Genomic DNA, 19,230 nt, shown 5'->3' with positions numbered 1-19,230 from the left:
TTATTTGAAAGTTCTATTTGTGACTGCTGGGATTTTTCTTTTTTTTTTAAATCTATTTTTTAATTTGTTTACACAATATGTATTACACTCCATATATTTTGTCATCGCATTTGTTCTATTGTTAAAGACAAAAAAATATAACAACAACAAAAAAGCATTTATGGCGCCTTTTGTTAATGTGTTGACGTTTTCAATAAATTGGCGCCCAGCTAAAATGATATATATATATTTAAAAAAAAAAAAAAAAAAAAAAAAAAAAAAAAAAAAAAGCAAAGTTCAGTTAATGGATACTTGTGGGTGGCCGAACGCACGTGACTAACTGTGACCTGAACTGAAAACAATGACAAAAGTTATTCTGGTTAGGATAGCAATGCCAGATATTCCCCAAAAGGTTTACGTTTCATGAATATTTAATTTACCTCTATAGACAAAAAGTAAAATCACAGCATTAGCAACACATACTAATACTTTTTATTGACTCAAATGTCAGGGGAACTGAAAAAACCGTGGATGTTTTCAAAGGTATTTTTACAGCAAGCAATTAGACTTAGACTAATCTGAAAGCAGTGGCAATTGAATATCATAATTCTGTTGTAAAATACAAATAAACTTAAACTTTTTTAACTCATTCACGCCGGCCGACTGGTTAGCACATTTGCCTAGCAGTTCTGGGGACCGTGGGTCAAATCCCGGCCCAGCCTGTGTGGAGTTTGCATGTTCTCCCCACGCCTGGGTGAGTCTTTTCTCCGGGCACTCCGGTTTCCTTTCACATCCCAAAAACATGGGTGGTAGGTTGATTGACGACTCTAAATTGCCCGTAGGTGTGAATGTGAGTGCGAAAGGTTGTTTGTTTCTATGTGCCCTGCGATTGGCTGGCGACCGTTGCAGGGTGTACCCCGCCTCTTGCCCGAAGATAGCTGGGATAGGCTCCAGCAGCCCGCGACCCGAGTGAGGATAAGCGGTAAAGAAAAATGGATGGATGGATAACTCATTCACTGCCAGTCCTCCATGTTAACATGGATATTTGAATTCAATAGCCGTCAATGTTAACATGATGGGCCATCCTTCATTTTCAACTAAGCTAAGACTTCCAACGGGCAATAGCTAAGACTTCCAACGTTAGCTCAGGCCTCACCACCATCTTCTTCTCTAATTTTTGTCATCAAAAGAGTGCTGTTTCTCTTTGAGATAGGTGCATGTCGAAAAGTGAGTCTTAACCTGAAGAGATGGGTGGTTTTGATTGAATAGCGAACAACACCTCAGCATTAGAAACAGATGTCATTAGTCATTCAAATCTGCCAGTTGCAGTATACAATGCCATTTTCATTGTCTTGCTTCATGCGCATTTACACAAACCAGCCTGGAATGAAACGGTGATGCGCTGTAACCGAGAGCTCCGGGGCTTCAACATTCGCACCGAGAGTCACAAAAAGAGATTCTGATTCACAGTTCCTTCTCCGCTGTCCATTGTGAGACAGCCTTGCTTTCCCGGTGGTTCCTTATTAGCTGCCAGAAAAAAACTCAAGCCTTTGCATCTTAGCCGACGGGATTCTTGGACTGTCGTGACCTATCACCTTTGGGCTTTTGTCCTTTGCACAGGAGGCAGCAGTGTCTGCAATCTGCGGGCCAACTGCCGCACCAGCCACATTGACACCGCCTTCGAAATGAGTCTGGGCCAACAGTGCCACCAAAATGTCTTTTTTGTTCTCCTCAGGCCGCCAAGCTCCCGGATGAGGCCGCTGAAGTCCTGAGGAATGCAGTAGCGAGGGACGTCTCGAAAGGCTTTGGGGATGTCCCTGCTGTGGCAGAGGCCTTGGAAGTAGACAAAGGCAACTCCTCCGCCTTTATGCTCAAGCAGCGCCCCTTCCAGGCAGGCCAGAGCAGCTACGAACACCGGTTCTATGACGGCAGAAGGCTTGCTCTGTATCACTTGTTTTTTGTCCTCCACATCTTTCTTAAGCTTTCCCCAGCGTCCAGCGTTGCGTTTGAACTCGTCTTCAGCCTCATCTTTGCCGCGACGCGTACGCTGCCTCCACTTCCCGTACGTGCTCTTGGCTTCGGGACTCCAGACGATTAACACTTTTCCTTGCGCCTTCCGCACAGCTTCCCACTGGCCGTACAGCCAGGGAAGTGGGCCCAGATCGGCCACACCGGTCCCGACGCCCGCCTGCTTCTGGGAGCTCGGGGCGCACAGGGCCACGTGGACCGTGGCACTCAGATCCCCCCGAAGCAGAGAAGCCAGGGCGCACGCAGCAGAAATGTGCGGCGACTGCTCCGACGAGCACACTAGCAACACCGGCTTCTGGATGTACAGACAATCTACAGATGGGAAAAGAAAGAGAAAATAAGTGCTGCTTTCTGATTACAAATTAGGGCTGCAACACACCAGAACTGGACAATTCCAGTCGGCGACTGACCCAACCACACCCGGTGACTCGCTGCAATAGGAAAACTGAAACCCGTGGTGCTCTTATCAATAAATAATGTTTTGAGGCGCCACATTTATGTTTTTAATTGGACCACAAACAACATGATGCGATTGTCAAAGAAGAAGTGAATTGCCTTGGTCGCTTTAGCTATATAATTGGACAAAAAGAGAGAGAGAAAACATGTGAGAATTAAAGGTGAGAGTGTGAATATTTGAGAAGTTGTTGGCAATGACAGCTCCATTCATAGGAATTTAAGTTGGAGGTGGGACTGCGTCAGGGATCAGCCCCGAGCCCCTTCCTGTTTGCAGTGGTGACGGATAGGCTGACATAAGGTTACACTGGACTCTCCATGGACCATGTTGTTTGCAGATGACCTTGTGATCTGCAGTGAAAGCAGGTAGCAGGTGGAGGAACGGTTAGAAAAGTGGAGGCATGCACTGGAAAGGAGAGGAATGAAGTAAGACAGAGGAAAGACAGAATGTTCAAGAAAGAGAGGGGTGGAGTGGGAAGAGTGAGGCTACAGGGAGAAGAGATAGCAAGGGTGGAGGACTTGAAATAGAGCAATGGTGAGTGTGGTAAGAAGTGAAGAAACGAGTCCAAGCAGGTTGGAACGAGTGGAGGAAGGTGTCAGGTGTGTCATGTGCCAGAAGAGTCTCTGCTAGGATAAAGGGCAAAGTTTATAAAACAGCGGTGAGGCCAGCCATGATGTACGGATTAGAGAGAGTGGCACTGAAGAGACGACAGGAAGCAGAGCTGGAGGAAATGAAGATGTTGAGGTTCTATCAAGGAGTGACCAGGTTGGATAGGATTAGAAATGAGCTCATTGGAGGGACGGCCAAGGTTAGAGACAAAAGTTAGCGAGAGCAGACTTCGATGGTTTGGACACGTACAGGGGAGCGATAGTTTGTGTGTGAGATATATATATATATATATATATATATATATATATATATACGACGACATGAGGGCAGTTGGTGTTAGAGAGGAAGATGCAGGAGATGGGCTGACATGGAAAAGGATGACACGCTGTGGCGACCCCTAATGGGACAAGTCGAAAGGGAAAGAACAAGCGAATGCTAATCCATCCATCCATCCATCCATTATCTGAGACGCTTATCCTCACAAGGGTCGCGGGAGTGCTGGAGCCTATCCCAGCTATCATCGGGCAGGAGGCGGGGTACACCCTGAACTGGTTGCAGCCAATCGCAGGGCACAAACAAACAAACAACCAGTCGCACTCACATTCACACCTACGGGCAATTTAGAGCATGTTTTTGTGATGTGGGAGGAAACCGGATTGCCCGGAGAAAACCCACGCAGGCACGGGGAGAACATGCAAACTCCACACAAGCGGGGCCGGGGATTGAACCCGGGTCCTCAGAACTGTGATGCAGACGTTCTAACCAATCCCCTACCGTGCCGCCAAAACAAAACAATTTTGAAAAATGATTAAATGATGCAACTGACCTGTAGCTCCCTTTTTTGTGAGAGAGTGGACAAAAATGGCCAAAAATGCAAACATGGTGAGAAGAATCAAAGCTGCCACCACTTGCACACTCCATCTGTTGCGAGCGTCTGCAGAAACAAGAAGACAACGCTAGTGCACTTTGCCAGCAGAAATCGTGCATGGCCGGACGAATCTATTCATGGATCGGAATTAGAATCTTGAGGACACTCACAGCGTGGACACAGAATTCTTCGTCCATTAAGGGCAGGATATGACTGCCACACCTACACAAGTTCAACGAATGAGAAGAGAAAGCAAAACAGAATTCTGAAGGAACGATCAGCACTTGTAGAACGTTACCTGGACACACGGTCTCTCTGTAATGGAGGCGAGAGGCACGTCTATTTTGCTTGCAGACGCTGCTTCCTGAGGAACATTCAACTCAAATCAGCATTTGCTTTACTTTGCGCTCCACGTCAATGAAGTTGAAAATGGTCCGTAGAAAACTCATTCGCCAGCGTGACCCGGCCGCTCATTTCCTGGAATCGAGCGTCTCATGCGCAACTTTATTGAGAATTTTCTTTTGCTACGTGTCACCTCGCGTGTTTATTTAAAGCAAAGTTTTCTTATTTATTGAGTGCTGCTGTACAATAAGCTACCGTGGGGCCAAAGAAAGTTCCAAGTGCCCGTTGGCCCTTTGATAAAGAAGACAGGAAACACCATAGAATTCAAGAAAGAATTTGTTAGCGAAGGACAAAAACGGCGAGGTTTCTCTTCCAAACAGTAACCTCTCCTACTCGCTATGGCCTCCTTGATGTCTTTTAATATGTCATAAGGAGTCTTCAATCAAGGTAAAAGGTGATGTTTCATGTTCTTTTATCCATTTATATTGTTGTTTGTTCATATTTGTGGGTGTCTGGAATAGATTAATTAGAATGACATTATTTCCTTTGGGAAATATTGCTTCAGTTTTCATACGGCTCGGTTTGACACTTTTTGGGACAGATTAATCACAAAAACAGAAGTGTTCCACCGCGCATATATGCAAGTCAAGTTTATTTGCATAGCCCCTATCAGAAAAGAGTCTCAAAGGGCTTCACAGTTGACAAAGATTGACAACATCCCCCAATGTAAACCCCTCCCCGCAATCGGGCAAGGAATAAATGTATCTTTACCTACGCGATAGGTAGGTTTGGACACTAATGAAAGCCGTCCACGTCTGACGTTCAGCACTCACCGCCGTGACGGAGAAGATTGGCCCTCTGGATGCACATTCGCTGTCGGTCAGCACGCACAGCTGAGCTGAGAACGTGGCCGGGACGGAAGAGTTGAGATACACCGACAGGATGCGCGGGAGTGCCTCCAGATAAACGTGCCATGACGACATATCTGCAAAGCCAGAGGGTGCACGTCATGCGCCGTAATTACAAACCGCCTCCGTGCGCCTCAATACTTTATCCGCGAAACGGATGCTGAGTCAATTGGACGCTGAATTATTTGTGGTTCTCACCAGTCTTAACACTTCCGTACTGTTCGTTTTCATGCACACATGTTCTGGGTTAATTTGACTCCTCATAGTAATTGTCCATATCAAAATATGAACTAGAAAAATGTATTAATAGCTTGTCTGACATAAAAAAATTGATGATTAACATTAAAATGCATGTACAGTTTCAAAGATTTAAGATTCCCACCGTAGACGCCATATTATATGATTTAACACACACACATTGGTAAATGTAAAAATCGTTTTAGCAGATTCGTGTACACAAACTTTGTAAAACCTGTACGAAATTACATTTCCAAAGTTTTTCATTTTTGTGTATTTTGTGAAAGAATGTCACTAAGGACTCCAAATTGTCCTTGGGTATGAATGTTTGTTTAACAATAGTATACACAAACACAAAAGTATTGAACTCACCAGCCTGGAAGGGGCAAGAGATGTTGTGGCTGCCTTGCAGGGAAAACTGCACCGGACAAATAATGTGAAGCAAAAACAGGAAACAAATCATTATCATAAGAAACATTTTATTTTGCAGTCATGTCTTTGTAATTTACACACTGCTGCTTGGTTTTGAAATATGACGTACCATCACCACCAACTTCATTTTGTTATTGCGCCAAGATGAATCCTTAAATTAGTTATTTTTCTCAAGAAAGAATGTACTATAGATCCTCAGAAATTCTCTCTGCATCATTTGTGACACCACTTATTGCTGTCTATTAAGCAACGAACGTGTGGGAAGACAGGCTTAATTAAATTCGTGCCTCTTACCACACTGGACCGAGCAGAATCTTTTGTTATGACTTTTATTTATGTATATTTATGTAACTTTCCCCCGCGACCCTTCCAAGAAGTGCATGTTTCTGTGGAAACTTGTGCAAAAGTGGTGGTAACGCAGACAGTTCCCGGGACTGTTTTAATTTCCCTCTTGAACACTGCTACTGCTGTGCCATAAAAAACACACAGATCATTTAATTGATGTACAGTTTGACGCTTATAAGTTTCCATCAATGCCACCATTTTCCTGGTAACTGTAAAATCTATTTTAGTAAACACGGGCAAAAGTTGAACGGGAACAGCCTCAGTGTACACAAACTTTGTAGCACCTGTATAAAAGAATTAGATTTTTAAATACTTTTGTGTATTTTGGCCCCACTAGTATGTAAGGTTTGCATTTGAGAAGGGATGCAACTAATGATTATTTTAATAATTGTTTAATCTGTAAATATCTTTTTCAATTAATTATAGCCATCCATCCATCCATTTCCTTTACCGCTTATCCTCACTAGGGTCACGGGCTGCTGGAGCCTGTCCCAGCTATCTTCGGGCGGGAGGCGGGGTACAACCTAAACTGGTCGCCAGCCAATTGCAGAATTAATCATATCATCAGATGTAATATATATATATATATATATATATATATATATATTTCCATTACTTTATTCAAAAACGGGACATTATTTCAAATTGACAGTGCAGAAAATGCACAGTTGATTATGATTCAGTTACTGTTTGGTCCGTAAAAATCTTGATCATTGTTTTCCCAAAGTAAAAGCAGATGTTTGCAAAAGTCTTTTTAAACACAGATAATCAGTCTGCTTTCATGGACGACTACAGAAATCAAATAATATTTACTGCTGAGAGGCTAAAAATCAGGAGGATTTGTACAGTTCAACAAGGTTTCTAAACGATTAATCAATTGTCAAAAAAGTTGTCGATTATTTTGGTAATCGACCAGTTGTCGATTAATTATTGCACCTCTACACTTGAGATTAATTAGCGGATTCCACTTTAAGACCACAATTCTACTTGCTGATGCTAATTTCTTCAAACACTTCTGTTGCATTCTCACCTTCACACACATCTGAGGGTGTTTGTCTACAACAGAGGTGTTATAAATCTGGAAGAGAGGGGGCGGGGGGGGGGGGGGGTCACGTCAGCCTTCATGAGTTGACTATTAATGAACACATAATCATGAAAAATAGCACCACTAAAATAGATAGCTATGTCACAAGTACCAGGGTTGACCCTTCTTCCTGCCCCTCCAGGCTGGAGTTGAGCAGCGGGGTGCAGAGGTGTTCGTGATGCCTCCAGCAGAGGGAAGCAAAGATCAGGAGCCCTCGGGCGGGACACTCGGCGCTCCAAATCAAACTGGACTCATACAAAGTGACCTCAGAGGAGAGCCACACATCTTCCACGTCTGCTGACACAAAGTCATGCCCGTTTACATGACTTCGCCCCCACCCAAAACAATGCGTAAATATCGCTAAATGACTCATCAATTCTCAAGTGCACTCACCTTGCAGAGGAATAGTTTGGAAAGGGCATACTGTTTTTCGGAGGGTGTCTGTGTGGGTGTAGTAAACCTGGCAACAAGACAAAAGCTTAGAGCCAACCAGGGTGCCAAGAGAGGTCATCAGCGGTGAAACGACAAAGAATCCAATTTTACTTAATTTGTCCAGAAATCCCCCTCCTTAAGCTGTCACCTTATCATGGCGGAAGGGTTTGTGTGTCCCAATGATCCTAGGAGCTAAGTTGTCTGGGGCTTTATACCCCTGGCAGGGTCACCCATGGCCAACAGGACCTAGGTGAGGGACCAGACAAAGCACAGCTCCAGAAACCTCTATGAAGATGAAAAATTCAGGAAGACGTTTTCCCTTGCCCGGACACGGGTCACCTGGGCCCCCCCTCTGGAGCCAGGCCTGGAGGTGTTGCTCGAAGGCGAGCGCCCGGGCCTGCACCCATCGGGCCCTGCCGGGCACAGCCCAAAAGGGTAACGTGGCTCCCTCTTCCCATGAACTCACCACCTGTGGGAGGGGCCATAGGGGTCAGGTGCAGTGTGAGCTGGGCGGTGGCCGAGGGCGGGGACCGTGGCGATCCGATCCCCAGCTACAGAAACTGGCTCTAGGGACGTGGAATGTCACCTCTCTGGCAGGGAAGGAGCCCGAACTGATGTGCGAGGTTGAGAAGTTCCAACTAGATATAGCCGGGCTCGCCTCCACATATAGCTTGGGCTCTGGTATCAGTCCTCTTGAGAGGGGTTGGACGCTCTTCCACTCTGGAGTTGCCCACGGTGAGAGGCGCCGAGCAGGTGTGGGTATACTTATTGCCCCCCGGCTTGGCGCATGTACATTGGGGTTCACCCCGGTGGACTAGAGGGTAGCCTCCCTCTGCCTTCGGGTGGGGAGACGGGTTGTTTGTGCCTATGCACTAAACAGCAGTTCAGAGTGCCCACCCTTTTTGAAGATCTTGGAGGGGGTGCTGGAGAGCGCTCCCGCTGGGGACCCCATCGTTCTGCTGGGGGACTTCAATGCTCACGTGGGGAATGACAGTGAGACCTGGAAGGGCGTGATTGGGAGGAATGGCCCCCCCTCCCCGATCAAAACCTGAGCGGTGTTCTGTTATTGGACTTCTGTGCGCATCACGGATTGTCCATAACGAACACCATGTTCAAGCATAAGGGTGTCCACACGTGCACTTGGCACCAGGACACCCTAGGTCGCAGTTCGATGATCGACTTTGTGGTCGTGTCATCGGACTTGCGGCCGCATGTCTTGGACACTCGGGTGAAGAGAGGGGCGGACCTGTCAACTGATCACCACCTGGTGGTATGTTGACTCCGATGGTGGGGGAAGATGCCGGTCCGACCTGGCAGGCTCAAACATATTGTGAGGATCTGCTGGGAACGTCTGGCAGAATCCCCTGTCAGAAGGAGTTTTAACTCCCACCTCCGACAGAACTTTGCTCACATTCCAGGGAAGGCGAGGGACATCGAGTCCGAGTGGACCGTGCTCCGTGCCTCCATTGCTGAGGCGGCCGACTGGAGCTGTGGCCGTAAGTTGGTCTGTGCCTGTCGTGGCAGCAATCCCCAAACCCGTTGGAGGACACCAACGGTGAGGGATGTCGTCAAACTGAAGAAGGAGTCCTATCGGGCTTTTTTGAGGCAACTGATGGGTACCGGCTGGCCAAGCAGAATGCAGCTTTGGTGGTCACTGAAGCAAAAACTCGGGCATGGGAGGAGTTTGGTGAGGCTATGGAGAAAGACTTCCGGACGGCTTTGAGGAAATTCTGGTCCACCATCCGACGTCTCAGGAGGGGTAAGCAATGCACCATCAACACTGTGTATAGTGGGGATGGGGTGCTGCTGACCTCGACTCGGGACGTTGTGAGTCGGTGGAGAGAATACATTGACGACCTCCCCAATGCCACCGACACGCCTTCCCATGAGGAAGCAGAGTCTTGGGTCTCTGAGACGGGCTCTCCTATCTCTGGGGTTGAGGTCACCGAGGTGGTTAAAAAGCTCCTAGGTGGCAAGGCCCCCAGGGGTGGATGAGATTCGCCCGGAGTTCCTTAAGGCTCTGGATGTTGTGGGGCTGTCCTGGTCGACACGCCTCTGCAATATCGCGTGGACATCGGGGACAGTGCCTCTGGATTGGCAGACTGGGGTGGTGGTCCCCCTTTTTTAAGAAAGGGGACCGGAGGGTGTGTTCCAACTACAGTGGGATCACACTCTTCAGCCTCCCTGGTAAGATCTATTCAGGGGTGCTGGAGAAGAGGGTCCATCGGGAAGTCGAATTTCAGATTCAGGAGGAGCAGTGAGGTTTTCGTCCTGGCCGTGGAACAGTGGACCAGCTCTACACCCTCGGCAGGGTCCTCGAGGGTGCATGGGAGTTTGCCCAACCAGTCTACATGTGTTTTGTGGATTAGGAGAAGGCGTTCAACCATGTCCCTCGGGGAGGCCTGTGGGGGGTTCTTCGGGAGTATGGGGTACCGAACCCGCTGATACGGGCTGTTCGGTCCCTGTACGACCGGTGTCAGAGTTTTGGCAGTAAGTCGGACTCGTTTCCGGTGAGGGTTGCACTCCGCCAAGGCTGCACTTTGTCACCGATTCTGTTTATAACTTTTATGGATCCGGTTTGGTGGCCTCAGTATTGCATCTGTGCTTTTTGCAGATGATGTGGTTCTGTTGGCTTCATCAAGCCGTGATCTCCATCTCTCACTGGAGCGGTTCGCAGCAGTGTGTGAAGCAGTTGGGATGAGAATCAGCACCTCCAAATCAGAGACCATGGTCCTCGCTTGGAAAAGGGTGGCGTGCCCTCTCCAGGTCGGGGATGAGATCCTGCCCCAAGTGGAGGAGTTCAAGTATCTTGGGGTCTTGTTTACGAGTGAGGGAAGAATGGAACGAGAGATCGACAGGCGGATCGGTGTAGCGTCTGCAGTGATGCGGACTTTGTATCGGTCTGTTGTGGTCAAGAAGATCTATGTTCCTACCCTCACCTATGATCACGAGCTGTGGGTCGTGACCGAAAGAACAAGATCCCGGATACAAGCGGCCGAAATGAGTTTCCTCCGCAGGGTGTCCGGGCTCTCTCTTTGCGATAGGGTGAGAAGCTTGATCATCCGGTAGGAGCTCAGAGTAGAGCCGCTGCTCCTCCGCATTGAGAGGAGCCAGATGAGGTGGCTGGGGCAACTGATTTGGATGCCTCCCGGACGCTTCCCTGGTGAGACTCGTTGCAGATAAGATTCCAGCGCCCTTTAATGTTAAACAGGGCCTCTTTCAAACCCTCACCCGCCATCAAGTTACTGTATAAAGGGAAGGGATTTGGTAACAAAAAAAATGAATGCTTACAAAATATCAACGTTGTTATTTATTACATATGACGATTTGAAATTTTGAAACCAAGAATTATGGAAGTTGACAAAAATGATTTGCTTTCACGGGCCACATAAAATTATATGGCCGGTCGGATTTGGCGCCCAGGCCTTGAGTTTGACACTTTACACTAGAGCAGGGGTGTCAAACTCAAATTCACGGGGGGGGGGGGGGGCAAAAGAAAAAATTGGGACAACGTCACGGGCCAAACTTAATATTTAATGAAAAATCACGAAAATGTTCATGTTTCCCTTCTCTGCAGAGATGTAGGATTAAGGTTTATTATTATTTGACAACAAACTTACATTTTACTTAAACACTGAATCTGGAATAAACTTTAATATTACAAACACGAGAAATCAAATTTGCGATAAAGACATCAGTGGTATTTGTTTGTTGTTTTGTATTTAAATAGATAACATGAATTCATCTGTCTCTCCATCTTCTATTTATCTATCTCCAACTACCGTATTTTCTCGTGTATAATCCGCATTTCCCCCACCCCAAAAATTGTCAAAAGTGCGCATTATACATAGGTATAAGGGCAAATAGGGGGGAAAAACCTTCACATTGTATAAACGTCTGCCACCATCTAGTGGTTATGAAAAAGCTGTACACTTTCATTCCAAAATGCCACCGCCACCTCATGGTTATAAAAAAAGTGTAGCCTACACTTTCATTCCAATATGACAGGGGTACGTATGACTGCATATATGTACAGTTGTACTGATAAGTTTACATACCCTGGCAGAATTTGTGAAATATATATATATTTTTTTTAATATGACTGAACAACAACCATCATTAATTTCTTTACGGTTATGTTTTGTTTAATGATAATGCTTTTCTGAAATGCTTGACTGTTTAATTTGAACCCCATTAAAATAACATTTTATGTGTTTCGCCTGGTCCTTCATGGTTTCTTTAAAGAATTGTACCCATCTTACAAATTTTGCCTGGGTAACCAAACATGAGCACAACTGTGTATTTTCTAATTTACTAAATAAAAGTAGGGCTGTGAATTTCAAAATAAGAGCAAGTAAATAAAAAAAATGGATTACGTGTTCAAATAAAGTGCTTAACTTCAGAATAATTATTGGCAGAAAAAACTAACAAAATACAGATAATTCAACAAAACAACCCAAAAAAATAAGAATGTCCTTCAATAAAAATCCAAACTTCAAACTATTAACAGTCCCTGCCCTAGGAGTGGATAAAGGGCATTAAAAAAAACAATTCAATAATGTTATATTCTTTGTTACGGCGACGTTGCTGCGCACACGACAAACAGGTCTGTCTTTTACTTGAGTGAACACATAATCTGCCTCCCACCGGTCTTGGAAGTTAACCATTTTCCATCTTTGGTTTTTGCCATTTTTGGGAAGCGGAAGTGTAAATTTGCTAAAGGAGACTGGTAGCAGAGCTGCTAACGATGGCAACAGAAAGGGAAGGGGAGCTCGCCGGTCTAGACTGATGGGCCAACACACTAGCAAAGCACTCTGGGATTTGGAATATTAGTGGCGCATGTGCTATATACTGGTGGTCCAGGTCCAATACACATTTGATATGGTCTTGCAGGCCAAATATAATTAAATCGTGGGCCACATTTGGCCCCCGGTCCTGAGTTTGACATTTATGTACAAGAGGGTACAATGAAACTGTGACTTGGCTGTTGCCGTTCATACAACAGAATACGCTGAATCCCTGCGTACTCGTGATTCGATTCACCTATTCACAGAATTTTGTTCTTCTCTCCCCCAATGGCAGTTTTTTCCCCATTTCTCTTTTTTTTCTCTTATTGGGGGGAACCAATCCCAAAAACACTTGCTGGCTGTTTATCGCTTTTTAATCGATAATTTGTTGGGGTAAAAAAAAAAAAAAAAATTAAAAACAGTAAAAAAAAAAAATGCTTTTCTAATGTCCGTGGATGTCCGGCCCGGTCCCTATCCCCCGTGAACAGAGGGGCTGCACTGCGATAGCAAATTGTTCAACCAAACAGGCCCACATTTCACACTGAGCAAGGTCAATCTGAGAGTAAATTGAGACATTATTTCCGTTTTCATACTTTTTGTTCCATTTTTGTTTGTAGGTGTGCCTTGGCTCAATTAACGGTTGGGAAACAGCGCCTTAGAGCAACGACATGATAATAAATTGGACATGAACATACTTGTATGCAGACACATGGCAGCAGGTACGGGATGCTGAGAAGAGCTGAGCGGGACTGAGCTGGATCAATCTAAATATAAAAAGACAAAATGTTGACATTTTGGTGCTCCAAGGTTTATCCGCATGTGCTAGTGACTCTTACAGTGGTTATGTTGGAATGGGGCGACCCTTGTACGCAGTAGTGTGCACTCTGCTTGTAGCACCACCTTGCACTGACTTTATCCTCAGATTCCACAGTAATGGTGATGGATTTGGATGCACGATTCACAGAGAAAGAGAATTTGGGCACAGGATCTAAAGTCACACACAAGATTGAAGATATTCAAGAAAAGAAAATTAAGAGTCCAGGCGCATGACAATGACTGAAAGGGACATTGTGTAAAATATTTTTATCCTCAAGTTCCCACATAGTCCCTGAATCATTTACTGAGCGAGAACAGTAAATGATTCTCTTCCACAAGGAAGTTATGTTTGACACCAATGCATCTAAACATCATTTGTTTCTGTGGACCTACAGTATTAACTAACTAATGCTGATTTGCAGAAAAATGTGCTGCACAGATGTCAAATTAAAATCAGAACTAGCGATGGACCGTTATTCGGCCCGGCCAGTTATCGGAACAAATATTCGGCATTTTGACACATATTGGCAGCAACTTTTTTTTTTCTTTTTTAATCAGATGGCTGATAAGAGATTAATCTAAAAATAGGTGACCGAGAAAATTTTACTCGTATCTCGAAAAACACCACCGAGAACAACGCAAAACCGACCACGGCCACGATGCGGCGAGGGATCCTGGTTAAGCTGTTTTAAACCAAAAGGAAGCATTTTGGCGAGAAGCAGTTGTCAAAACGCACCAGCCAAACTGCATCAGCGGCAGCGTGTTTTCTTTTTTGTGTTGTGACCCCAAAAAACGTGAGACAAGGACGTAACCAGGGGACTATAGATAGCTTTCAAATAGTCAAACTGGATTTTTATTCTGTTGGACAATGACGTCTTTATTTCGAAACAGTACAAGGAGTCATGATTCGATTGTGATTCACTAGTCATTTGTTACTGTCAATGCGAATAGCGAATGGGGATTTAGACGGCAAGTCCGAGCCTTAGTGTGTTTGTTGAAGAGGCAGTGACGCACACGCTACCTGGTATGGTGTAATTGACGCTGCAGCGGATTGAAGCGGCGCTGTAGGACACGGTGACAGGAAGCTGCACCTCGGCCTCCGCACAGTCACAAATCAGCTCCCACTGGAAGAAAACGGGCGCCATAAATGAGAGCACTAAATACCAACATGTCAAAAAGAATCTCAAACACAAGGCAGAATATTACTGAGGTCAAAGTGTTATTGCTATGTGGCCGATGCAGTTGGGAGCTCTCATGACACCACACTCGGATTTCCCCTCGATTCTTCTTGGTGTGCCACTACAGAGACAAAAGTGAGCCGATGATGATGATGTTCATACAGAAGATGGGGGTGGGGGGGGGGGGGGGGGGAGAACAGCACAAACCTTGTTCTTTGTTCTCTTGTATTTTATGACAGGCCGGACGATCTCTTTTCTCAATGATGCGATTTCAATGGTCGGGGCCTGACTCAAGTCTGGAATAATGACATTTCAATATCGTCTGACAGGAATGACTAAAATAACGATAAACAGTAGTAGCAGTCATAAATACAACTGAATACTGCGACATACAATTGGATACTACACTGCCTTTTTAACAGGAAGTGCTCTTTTTACTACATTAAATGTATTCGATATTTATTCATCATTCCCCCCCCCACCCGATTTTTAGTGTCACAAAACATTCTTTACAATGTGACATTCCTCTCTCTCAAATCATCTCACAAATTGCACTAAATTGTTGTGTTCTTGTATAAAAGCAAACAACATTGGTGATATCTAGTACAGTGATTCTGCAATGGGCTCGCTCTTGTGGTACACGAAAGAATCGGCGCTTGAGTACAATTCAGTTGAATTTAATAGGGCGAGGGAGAATGCATTCGCCATTCCAATCAATTCGCAAATTCTAATGAAAAACAGAATATCGAACTAAAATGTTCACATTCGATTGGAAGCGAATGAACTCACTCACATTTGAATGGAATCAAGTATGTTTTTTTTCCATGTATTCAATTGTGCACTGTTGTCAAAACTGCATGTTACAGTGGCTTAACAATAATCTCAAATATGTTTATTATTTTTTTTTTTCTAAATTAAGTACTTGTACTCGCACAACATTCACTTCAAGGAATTGACTATTTATTACACGCACATACTACTTGTGTTAAGCGCTTGAGGACCTCTGCTCTAGTACAAAGTTGACGATGGCCAGCCAGAGAGAGAGAACAGACAAAGTGGTCCAACTTGTTCTTACTCGACTGTTACATCAACAATCTGCAAAGGTCAACCAAAACCAAAGAATGCAGAGGTAGTGTCGTTCGCTTCCACAGAAGCCTACTTGAATGCGTCCATTCATCCATTTTCTTCAGCTTAAAGGTCCCGTATTTTGCCAAACCAACTTGTTCTAGTTATTTGGGATGTAATATTGTCTCTCTGGTGCCTCAGTAAACATGGGAAATATGAATTAAAATAATTCACGCATTCCTGAGTTCCAGACGTTTTTTTGCCGAGAGGCTTGAAATCAGGTCATCCGAATTTCTCAGTTATCTACGTCACCAGCGACGATTTCCGCCATAACACAACGTAACTAAAATGTGTGCACTCACAAGTGGGTCTTCTACATGGAGGCAACCAATCAGAGGAAAGGGGGCGGCCTTAGCCAAATAAGGACTCTGCACCGATCCGACTGTCGATCTCCGCTCCATTCTTCCCTCACTTGTGAACAAGTCCCCGAGATACTTGAAATCCACCACTTGGGGCAGGATCTCTTCCTCGACCTGGAGAAGGCACTCAACCCGTTTCCGACCGAGGACCACGGTCTCAGATTTGGAAGTACTGATTTTCACCCCAGCCGCTTCACACTCAGCTGCGGACCGCTAAAGCGAGAGTTGAAAGTCGCGGTCTGATGATTTCATCAGAACCACATTATCCGCAAAAAGCAGAGACGCAATACTGACGTCACCAAACTGGAGCCTCTCAACTCCTTGGCTGTGCCTAGAAATTCCGTCCATAAAAGGTTATGAACAAAATCGGTGACAAGGGGCAGCCTTAGCGGAGTCCAACCCTCACTACGAATGAAAGTTACTGCCGGCGATGCGGACCAAACTCTGGCACCGGTCGTACAGGGACCACACAGCCCTTATGAAGTGGTCCGGTACCCCATATTCCCAGTGCAAACTCCACAGGACTCTGCGGTCGAATGCCTTCTCCAAGTCAGACCACATGTAGACAGGTTGGGCGAACTCCCATGCATCCTCTAGAACCCTGCTGAGGGTGTAGAGCTGGTCCACTGTTTCACAGCCAGGACTAAAAAACCACACCGCTCCTTCTGAATATGAGATTCGACTTCCCGAGAGACCCTCCTCTCCAGAACCCCTGAATAGACCTTACAAGGGAGGCTGAAGAGTGTGATCTAGTTGGAACACACACTTCTTGAAAAAGAGGGACCACCACCCCGGTTTGCAAATCCAGATGAGGGTGCAGTGATGTACCTTCATCTTTGATCCAAACAGTGACAGTGACACATTTGCCGTTTGACTGATGGCAGCCGATCTTCACGGGGCACCCAGCGGTCGCATAACCTGCACGGCCACACCGAATGCAAGAGGACAATTCAAAATTCAGTCTGGAGGACAAACATCAATAGGATTAGTCAAGACTTGAGTGAGTCAAGACTCACCGTTTTCATCGGCCCTCTATGGTGGAGTTAGAAGAAGTAGAAAAAAAGGATTAGATTCAGGCTGTCACTAATATTTTTACAATCAATTAATCATGTAAAAATGTATTTTGCATTAGAGTTGCTTGCAAAAATCTGTTTTTTCCAATTACTGTTTATTTGACTGTGATGAAACAAACCCCAATAAACAACTATTTACTAATAGAGTAAAAAAAATTTTTTTTTAAATACATTTATTATGATTCAGTTACTGGTTTGGTCTGTAATATGTCAGAAAAAAAAGGCAAAAATATTGATTGTTTTCCGAAGTAAGAGCAGATGTTTGTAAATGTATTTTTTAAATTTTTTGATCAAACACAAAGATAATCAGTCAGCTTAGATGGGGGACTACAGAAATCAGAGAATATTTACTGTTGAGAGGCTGAAATCAGAGGATTTGGAGCATTTTCTTTTTAGCAATGGCAATAAACGATAATCAATTATAGTTGTCGATTATGCCATACTCAATTTGTTGCCGATTAATGATTCATTGCTGCACCTCTAAAAGAGATGTTTGCACTGCTTTAAACGAAGCAGCAATGCAACATTTAGTGCTGGCCATCCAACCGTTGTTGTACAAATGACACGATAATATCAGACGGTACAAATACACATCGGTGGAACTAAAATTTCGGCGTCCCATGAACATAATCGCACAACATTCACTTCAAGGAATTGACTATTTATTACACGCACATATATATACATATATAGAAATTAAAAAAATATATATAAATAAATAATTTTTTAAAAAATTAATTAATTTTTGTATTAATTATATATATATATATATATATATATATATATAATCCGCAGAGGTTGAAAATATTAACGAGTCTGTTTTAGACAAAGACATGAGTACAGCTATCCTGTTTACAAACAATAGGTTTAATAAGGTGGACGTACAATAATAAGGTTTTTTTAACCTTAACAATACGCAATTTGGTACGGACAGTAACGTAAAGGTTTTGCAGTTGGTTACTTCAGGTCCCAGTTTCCAGGTGCTGGCAGCAAAACACAGTAATGCACACAGTAACAGTGGCCGGTCGGCATGAAGTCACCTGGCACGAGAAGCTTGCTGTGCTCCCGTGGGAAAGGAGCCAAGTGGGCAGAAGCAGCACCGCGACGACGGCGGCGGCGAGCGAGCCCACGTTCGGCCGCTGCCACGCGCAGCTCCGACTTTCCATTCGCAGCGCAAAACTTTGAAAAGAAATACAAGCTAAATGGCGTGCGAGATAATTAAGACAAGACTCCGACGGTTACGTCACCTCCCGCCCGTGACTGGAGGGGCGGGGCTCCGAGCATGACGTCAGCCAGCCACCCACGCCATCCACACGATGAGAAAACGCCAATAAAGAATGACACGTTCAAAATCTCAGGGTTTTATTTTATATTCGATTGGTATGAGAATTTCTGGAATCCTGTAGATAAATTAAAAAAAATAAAAATAAAACAACATCGGTTTGACCAAACCTTTTCTGAACGTTATCGGACGAAAACAAAAACAAACAAACTCAAATTTAACAAACGAGAAGAGTCCAGTTGGCTCCAAACAAACGTCATTAAGCTAATAATTTACGTTTCATTTGGGGCCACATATAGTTTTTTAAAATGGACTAACGGGCCAGCCGGTTAAAAAAAAAAAAAAAAAAAAAGTAAATGTAAAATTGTTTATTTTGGTAATAAAATAACTCAAAGTTTTAAATGGAATGATTTATAATTCAATGATAACAACCAATAATTTAATAAAATGTTAAATGTATACATTATGTTTCCATTATTTACAATAATGAGATAAATATATCAAATACAAGGCCCGGGGGCCAAACCTGGCCCTCCAAGTCATTTTGTGTGGCCCGCGAAAGCAAATCATGTGTCAACTTCCATGATTCTTGCTCAAATCTGTACTAAAGTTTCCAATTGTCATATGTAATAAATACTATTGTTGAGTTATTGCATTTTCTGTTACCAAGCACATTTTTACAGTAACTTGAACAATAATTGAGCAAGCTATTATCCTCGACTTCTGATTTTCAGTTATCCATCAATTTGTAGTGTATATGTAATAGTCTTATGAGGCAATGAAACATTTGTTATGTTTTCATCAGTCATAACGGCCCTCGGAGTGAATCCATAACGACAATAAAAATGAGTTTGACACCTCTAAACACTATGCGAATACTGTCAGCATTCTA

At 44.3% G+C, this 19,230-nt stretch overlaps 1 protein-coding gene across 2 annotated transcripts; it reads right to left on the bottom strand.

Annotated features, from left to right (window-relative positions):
- Positions 1-454: 454 nt before the first annotated feature.
- LOC133400890 (interleukin-17 receptor E) lies at positions 455-18,669 on the bottom strand. 2 transcript variants are annotated; one of them, XM_061673563.1, is made up of 17 exons: positions 18,097-18,669; positions 17,000-17,015; positions 16,812-16,901; positions 14,707-14,795; positions 14,528-14,620; positions 14,343-14,445; positions 13,342-13,493; positions 13,201-13,269; positions 7,680-7,746; positions 7,399-7,580; positions 7,233-7,280; positions 5,798-5,843; positions 5,114-5,265; positions 4,237-4,302; positions 4,109-4,160; positions 3,897-4,004; positions 455-2,319 (listed from the first exon to the last, which is right to left on the bottom strand). In XM_061673563.1, the coding sequence occupies exons 1-17, from the start codon at positions 18,220-18,222 to the stop codon at positions 1,571-1,573; spliced, it is 2,208 nt and encodes a 735-aa protein (XP_061529547.1). In that variant the 5' UTR covers positions 18,223-18,669; the 3' UTR covers positions 455-1,570. The 2 variants fall into 2 exon arrangements, with proteins under 2 accessions (XP_061529547.1, XP_061529548.1); XM_061673564.1 differs by lacking the exons at positions 7,233-7,280; positions 7,399-7,580; positions 7,680-7,746.
- Positions 18,670-19,230: the final 561 nt, after the last annotated feature.

The sequence above is a fragment of the Phycodurus eques genome, chromosome 1 (genome assembly GCF_024500275.1).
Source record: "Phycodurus eques isolate BA_2022a chromosome 1, UOR_Pequ_1.1, whole genome shotgun sequence".
In the NCBI taxonomy this organism is placed as follows: domain Eukaryota; kingdom Metazoa; phylum Chordata; class Actinopteri; order Syngnathiformes; family Syngnathidae; genus Phycodurus; species Phycodurus eques.
The sequence above is the reverse complement of the archived record's forward strand: the minus strand, read 5'-3'. Positions and strand labels throughout refer to the sequence as shown.